This window comes from Cyprinodon variegatus, unplaced genomic scaffold (genome assembly GCF_000732505.1).
Source record: "Cyprinodon variegatus isolate N-32 unplaced genomic scaffold, C_variegatus-1.0 Scaffold496, whole genome shotgun sequence".
Lineage (NCBI taxonomy): Eukaryota > Metazoa > Chordata > Actinopteri > Cyprinodontiformes > Cyprinodontidae > Cyprinodon > Cyprinodon variegatus.
Window position 1 is genome coordinate 213154 of NW_015150949.1, and position 8520 is coordinate 221673.

General features: G+C 39.1%; 1 protein-coding gene across 1 annotated transcript in view; it reads right to left on the minus strand.

The window, feature by feature from the left end:
• The window catches only part of LOC107094644 (tumor suppressor candidate 3), a 92517-nt gene extending 85179 nt beyond the window's left edge, over positions 1-7338 (minus strand). The window contains exon 1 of the mRNA XM_015390395.1: positions 7209-7338. Coding sequence (XP_015245881.1) covers positions 7209-7313 — 105 coding nt within the window. The 5' untranslated portion in view covers positions 7314-7338. The remainder of the gene's footprint in view (positions 1-7208) is intronic.
• Positions 7339-8520: the final 1182 nt, after the last annotated feature.

Here is an 8520-nt window from a genome sequence, read left to right on the forward strand (position 1 = left end):
ATTTCAGGGCAAACTCCTACATCCAACGCCACTGTCGCACTATGTAGCTTTACACAAATTTTCATTCGAGCAATTCCTTTTATAATATTTCAGATTTTCCAGACCATGCAATTCCAATTATTTCTAGTCATCTCTCACTCAAACACAAATCAATAAGCAACATCTTTTTCATGTGGAAAGCTTCAGTAAAAGATTGAGACGTTAAGTAAATTCAATTCAGTTCATTTATATAGCGCCAATTCACAACACATGTAATCCCAAGGCACTTTACATAGACAATTCAACCAGATCATACAGTCAGAATGATTCAGTTTACTATCGAAGGAAAACCAGGTAAATGCATCGATTCATTGACTCAAAGGCAATTCTTCACACTAAGCATGCTTGTAGCGACAGTGGAGAGGAAAAACTTGCTTTTAATAAGAAGAAACCTGCAGCAGAACCAGGCTCAGTGTGAGCTAGCTGCAGAAGAGAAGAAGCTGAATTGGTGGTAAAAGGTTTTTGTCCTTAAGGGCCGTAGCCCCCTTCCAGAGGAGAAAGTCTGGGACAGTTTGTGGCCATTGTTTGAGGGGATTATACAATTTCAGCTTATTTAGTTATAAAGTACAGTCTAAAGGTATTCAATGCACTAAATGTCGGAGCTGAAAGCCTGAGTTCTTTTAAGTCAAAGTTAAAAACCCATTCTAGAACCGCCTTTGACTAAAGTTGAACTGTTAACTGCTGGCTTATGAACATTTTTCTTAGAACTTGAAATGCATACTAAAATCTCAAAGTACGAAAATATTTAGTTAATGAAGAGAAAAAAGGAAAGACAAATATCAAGATCAAAATATCATATATTCAGTGTTGTACAATAAAATGATGAATTAAAACATCCAGTAAAATGTGAGGGGTGTGACCACTTTTGGTCCTGCTACCAGCAGCCTACACAGCCAGAGCCCTATACAGATGTATAGAGACACACAGTTAAAGCATACACTAGCCAGCACCAGACAAAAAGGGCAGTGAGGGAGATGAGAAATTGGTGAGATGAATACAAAGTGCTGCATCGCCATTTTGTCCATTTCCTACTAAATAAGATCTTCCCCTGCCTCCTCCACCTTTCTGTCATGGCCCTAGGCAGGCAACTACAGGAGCAGATTCCTCCCATTATAACCCTTCAATATCTCCCCTATGGCTCACTAAAAGTATGTCTGTCTGTAGGTAAATGTGTGTATATGTGTGTGTGGCATCTTCCTTCCCTCCATTTATTGCTATAGGAAAAGAACATAACTAGACACATTTAGGTGAGCAGGAGATTAAAAATGTTCTATCAACCATTGGGAGGATATGCAGTTGTACCCTAGTTGACCTGATCAGGACCAGGGATATGTGTAGCTTTTTTCTGCAGTTCAAAGAATAAAAAGCATTGCACAAAATAACCCTTTTAGTCAATAGATAACCCCCAAAAAGGCTAAACTATCACTCTAACTTAAAATTACACTTCCTCACTACATGCTATGAGCTGTAATTTTAAATTGACCTCCTACTTTCTCTTTCTATGTACTTCTCTGTAATTGCTCCTTGTAGTCACACTCACAGCTTTCTCTCAGTTTTCTCTTAGACGTATAATTTCCTCTGAACTTTAAACTTCTACCATCTAATTGTAAATTATATAAGCATAATTCGGACTTCCTCGAGGTTTTAAGTGTGTGCGCTTTAAAAACATGCCCATACCTTAACACCAAAGTAATTTAGATAAAAATGAGAAACGATGGCTTATCTTAAATGACAGCATCCACTTTATCTACCGTCTTATCTGCACGATCGCACGGCTTTAATAATTGTCACTCATGTCATATATTTGTGAGCATTTAAGAAATCCTATTCATGTGCCGGAGAAGAACACTAAAGCAGGGCAAACATGTCATTCTCAATTATTTATAGATTTGCTCGTCCCATTGATACGCTTCTCCATCAGTGGTTAATCTGCCCATTTATTCCTCATTTATTCTTTTACTCAGTCAGCTTTTTGTTCTGTTGACACATCCAATTCTTTGCTCGTTTATATGCCTGTCGACCTGTCAGCTATTTGCCCATACATTCCTTCTTCAACTCACTTCATAATCTGTTCAAATACTTCCCTATCAGCTGCACTGTCAGCAAAAAAGGAAAATAAAAGTGGTGCTGATGAGATTTTACATCAAAAGATTTAAAAGTCCCATCTGACTTTATTCAAATGAGTGGTTCCAAAACAACAGTCTCTGTTTCATTTTTCCATTTTTAGCAGCGCGGCATTCTTATAGTCAGATTCAACAGTTAACACTTCATCTTCAGCTGACATGGAGTTAAGGTAAAATTTGTTCAGTATTACATGTAATAAACAAAAAACAGTCCAGTTATTCCTGATGAGGTTATTTACCATGGTTACCATGGTGGCGCTCCAGGGCAGCGGCCAAGAACAGCTCCTCTCGACAATTTCACAAAATATGCCCCTTTAAATGATACAAACACATCTATCCCGCATCTTTGATTGCCAACGCCTGCTGAAGCTACGGTCACAAAATGTTTTAAATACTGACATTTTGACTGTTTAAAAAGCAGCGGAGTTGTACGGATGGATGTAAACAAAAGAGCGAAAAAATAATGGACAGAGGAAGAGATGCGCGAGATGGAGAAAGCGAGGCTACAGAGGGGGGGCTAACTGCAAAGCTAAAGAGAGATCCTCACAGACCTCGCTTCCATCAATCCTGCTCGCCAACGTCCGCTCGTTGGAAAACAAAATGGATCATCTCCGACTCGAACTCTCTTCAAAAAAGGAGGAATGTAACTGCTACGCCATCTTTCTGATGGAGTCTTGGCTGCGTCCAGCAGTACCGGACAATAATATTAGACTGGGGGGGGCTAATACTGTACCGCGCCGATAGAAACAAAGAGCTCTGCTTCAATGGAAACTCATCTGAGACTGTTCCAAGTTAATCTTCAGCATCTAAAGGGGAAGCACAGCCCCCTGCAGGTGAAAATGAGGAGAGCACTCTAGATGCTTTCCTGCCAAATGCTGAAACATCCCCAGCCTGCTCTTCCCGGCCCCCTCCGGCTTCCATGACTTCTCAACATCGTCTGTCGCTGCTAAACCTGCTGATGGCACCACTGCTGCTTCAACCACGTCAGCCTCTTCAACCCAGGGGGCTATCACCCTAATAGCATCGTCATCCCCTGAGCCAGGAGGAGCAAATGCTTCAGGAGCTGGAGGCAGTAGCAGCAGCTCAACAACAACTGCTGCTTACCTTAACAAACTAAATTTCTTTTTGTTTACATTTGTGTACAGAAAATGACTAAATAAACCTGTCTAAGTCTACATCTCCATCATGGGGAGACTGTTTAATACAACTCATTTTTATAAATTGAAAAAAATACCTTTTAAGCAGATGTCAATTAATCAGCTTAAACAAATTTGAGTCTAATAAACTACCAATCCACAATTAATTGTAAGTCAAATATCTATATAAATTCCCTGTATAAGTATAATATGCACCACACTATGGAAAAATGTCACACACAACACTATGTCACACTATAGAAAAAGTGGCCAGTGAAATATTAGAGTGTTTGGTACTAAACTTTCTCTACCAGCCACAGTGGCAGGAGGGTGATTTTCAGACCAATGCACAGGTAAATAAGTGGAGAAGATTGGTTTCATATCAATACTGGCTAATCACCAAGCTCCAAAAATGGTGTTTCAATCAATCGATCCCTAGTTTAAAAAAAAAAACATATTTTCAAAAGTGTCTCTCCAATCTTAGATTTGCTAAACACCTTATGATTACCGTTTATGTTTATTTCTCATTCAGTCAGTACTTGGGTAACCTTTTTTACTCTTAAATAAGTTCTTGGGTAACTACTTTTTAGATACTTCATAAATGACGGGTGGCGGTTGGCACTGGCAGAGTCATCTAGGGTTGCATACGAATGCCTAGCTGCGCGGGTTGCTGCCCTGCCGAGGTCAACTAGCGCTCCGACCCTTTCTGTCACGGTAGGGGGACAATATAATTTGTATTCAGCAGCGTGCCTTGATTGATGTGCTTGCTTTGCTGTGTTCTGTGGCGGAATAAAACGACACATTTTACACAGTGTGTGTATCTGTGTGTTAATCTTTATTACGGACTCATCCCAGTCCTGCCTAAATTTCACAATACATCATTCAATAAAAATTCCTCAAAACATTTAGGATTTGGGAAAAAAAATAAATCACTAAAATATCAGATGTTGTTTAGATAATCGGTTTGTTTTACTATGTACTAGGGGTGGAACGGTTCACAAAATCCACGGTTCGGTTCGATTCACGGTTTCGTGGTCACGGTTTTCGGTTCGGTTCGATTCGATACATGTTGATTATTACACTGAAATCCCATAAAATTTATGAAATTAATGAAAAAAATCCCCCAAAAAATAATGAATTGTAATTATTTTAAATGATCCGCGGAAACCCTGGATCATTTCCGTATGTATTGCTGCTTTGAATTTAATCATCTCGCGCATGCTCTCTACCATCTCCAGGGGACTCATAGGGGAGCGGATGGGAGCCACAGTGGAGGCTGTAGGCTTTGCTTTGAGCAGCCGGTCTGGAGCGCAGCGGGGCGGAGCGGGGGTTGCTGACAGAGTATGAGGGATTTCGGGGTTAGCATGACATGTTGCTGTTAGCATAAACAAAACGTGTTGCACAATGCTTGCACACTGTTGCACTTTTATCCACAACTTTCTTTCCGCCGTCATCGTAGGTCACTCTAAATGCAAAGCGCTCCCATACAGCAGACCTATAAAGTGCTGCTGGCGCGTCTTCCAACTCCTGTTCTTTCCCACTCGCCATTCCGACACAATTCTCCACAACAACTGATTTTTTTCCCTGCTACACCCAGCTACGCTGCTTCGCTTCTTCTTCTTCTTGTTTACTACTGGTGGTTGGCTTTGGTCGCAGTACCGCCACCTTCTGCTCTGGAGTGTAAACGCTTCGCCTATGAGAAAAAGGAGCAGCGCATGAGCCGAACGAAACACACGCGAAAGATCGGACGGTTTTCATAAATCGTCCCATCCCTACTATGTACATAATGAAATTAAGATTATGTTTGGATTATCAATATTAATAATGCAGTTACAAGTAGTCACAACTGTTTTTCTTACTGTTTCGCTCCCACTTGTAATAATTTATTGTTTAAGCTACAGGCATAGCTTCTGAAGGACTGCTGGGGACATGTCCCGACCAATAATTTCCGCTTTTTTTCCCTTTTTGGCTTATTTACTTTAGCCAAAGGTATCAGAGTTGGGTGCAGCTAACTGTGTTCAGAGCATTTTCAGAGCGTGTTTTTTTCCCTCTATCCCGCTGGTCTCATGTCCCGCCTCTCGGAGTAACATTGTCGGATCTGACGCTTTGAGACATCTGATTTGCAGTCGCATTTCACTGCGTACAGATTAGCTATGTGGTTGGAGAAGAGACACACAGCAGCGCTCAGTGAATATTAACCAGCAGCTACTTTGATGTTTGAGTAAAAGTTAGGCGACGGGTTGGTTAAAGAAATTAGAGATCATATCACTGAAAAATCTGTTTGTTTGACATACAGAGCTTTTCTCAACTAAAAACAAATTGTAAATTTAAACAAGTTAGTATTATAACACAAGAAGGCTGAGAAAACATAGTTTGTTCTTCTTTACAGTATAAAAAAGCTTGGTTTCTCATTAAAATTAACACGTTTTCTTATTGATCAGATAGAATCAGACTGCAGATCTTCTACATATCTTGAAATTTCATTTCTGGCATCATTATATTAGTAAAGAGGTTCATAAATCTTTTTAAACAACACAGAGAGAAGTAGGGAGAGCTGCAGAATTAAAGGTGAAAAAGATTTACTCTGATATGCAACATGCAATAAAATATATCTCCAAGTTAACCAGACAGTTTAAAATAAAATAAAAAAAATATGCTATGCTATATTTAAAATGGAGCATATCCATTATTTTTCTGGATGGATGGATTGAAATTGTACTTCTTGCGTTATTGTACTTCTGTTATTCATTACATTTTTTATAAATTAATGTAATGCACTAAAAGACATCTCCCTAACTATCTATGAATATAAACATAAGTGTATTTTGGTTCTCATCAGTAGGAAAGCATTCAATAAATATATGTTTGAGCTCATTTTTGGAAAATAAAAAACCTAATGAAAGCATTCGGGTTGAGACCAACTTGCATCACAAAGTTACACCCTTGGTTTAACCAAAAGCAGAAATGACGGTTGCAGTTCTGATTTGGATAAAAGATATTTGACTTAATGTTTAAAACTTCTGAGGTTTTTCGACAATGCAAATTTGTAATTTGAAAGGAGGTTAAAAAAACAATAAAAGAGTATTAATTCATGAGTAAAATGAAATCAGTTTTTTCTTTAAAGAATTATAAGGCTTGTTTTGTTCCAGTTCTGTGTTTTTATCAACTGTTGATTTACAAATTATACAGTAATACCTAAAGTACAGGAAGCTGATTCCTGTATGTGATAATATACAAACATCCAACAAACTACACAACCAACGACATAAAAAAGCAGATTTTAAGACGATAAACTGAAAAACTAATGAGCATCCCTTTAAAAAGGTGAAAACACGCTATAACGTTTTCATTTTCAATGAAATCACCATGCTGTCACCAGCTTTAGGCCTCTAGATGAGCCAGTAAAACCAGAAACGTGAGTCTTCTGCTTTACAGCAACGTAGTGAGTAAAACTGAGCACTTTTCTAGTACCGGTAGTTAGTGAATTCTCTTCCGTATTCCACAGTTACAAAGCAAAACCAACATGTTCATTTGATTGGTGGAGTCTATGTAGACATCAGATGAGCACATGATATATGCATATAGTGGGAATATACTGCGCTCTGCTTTTCTGACATAAATAATTAAAGGATGATTTTAGTCTCGGTTTAGCAGCTATACCCTAATCTGACTGTAGCTGCCTTTAGTTCACCAAAAGGTAACTCGATCACATTCTCCATACAGATGCGCATATTCACTCAATTTGGATGTAAAGTTTCTAAAAGACAAAACTGAGCAGTTCTTCTAAAATGTATTTTAATGTTTGCTAGCTAAATGGCACCGGGGCGGCAGGTTAACACCTGTGCAGCTCATATTCAGACATAACAAGGAGATTCGGCAGTAAAACGAGCCTAAACGGTTTAAACCTTACCTCCTTCTTTTTCTGACCTCCTCCGGACGGCAGACATAAAGCCAGCAGGAAAAAAACCGTCAGAATGTTCAAGTTAACACCGGGCTTAGAGCTAGTGGACGCCATGATGGAAGGATGCTGACTGCGATAGACGTCTCTGCCAGGGGATTGGATATAGAGCCGACCAATCAGCGCATCGTGCTTGGTTTACGGAGGATTCTGGGGTTTGTAGTTTTTTTTTTTTCATTCCAACAGTCTTCGATTAACCCTGTTGAGATCTGACTCACTCAGCGTCTAAGGTGTAACTTTGTGATGAAAGTTGGTGGGGACAGTCTGGTGGTTGATGGACCTACAGTTGCTCAACCCGAATGCTTTCATAACGAATAACAACCGATTCCAATGCATCCCTAGAACTACAATTTCAATTCCATTAAATCTGCAGCTCTTCCTACTTCTCTCTGTGCTCTGTTTAAAAAGATTTATGAAGGCAAAGGAACCCCAAAATGATAGTGAGATGGAGCGGGGCCCCTCTAATTATATATATTGTATGAAATTGTGTTATGTCAAACTGGTCCTATAGTCAATCTATTACAGATGGAGTCATGTAATGAAAGTAATTTCTCCCTGGGATTATTAAAGTATTTCTGATTCTGATTCCTTGTTGATGGGACAAGTGTTGTGAATGAAACCGTGCCCAGCTTGAAAGAGCTCCTGTGTGTCGCTGAATGTGTGCATTGATGACTGAATGAAATCTTCTGCCTCCATTTGTCTGTTGAATAAAGTGTATTGAATTCAAAACATAGCAGGGGGAATATTAAATAAAGTCTAATCTAACAAAACATTTGTGACCCCCATGCAGTGTTTCTGTGGACCCCCTAGGGGTCGCAGACCCCCTGTAGAAGACCTATGGTGTAGAGGAATCATGTCAGCCCAGTTTCATGATAGAATCCCTCCCAGACTTTGTGACTAATGCAGAACAGTTTGTGAGCTTTGCGAGACATTGTTGAAATAAAAAATAAATAAATAAATAAATCAGTTTGTATGATTACGGTGAATGTATGCTTTCTAAAAATAATTAGTAAATTATATAAATGTGTAAAAAAAAGCATAAAAAAAGTCCCTGTCAAATGTTTATCTCAGTTCTAAGAAATTTCTATGCAATCATTTGGTCGGCAGCAGATAAAAATTTCCAAATGTGCAAAACGCCTTTTGTTAGGGTGCTTTTTAGTCCAACTCCACCCTTTCACACACATTTCTGCTTTGATCTCTACACACACACACACACACACACACACACACACACACACACACACACACACACACACACACACAC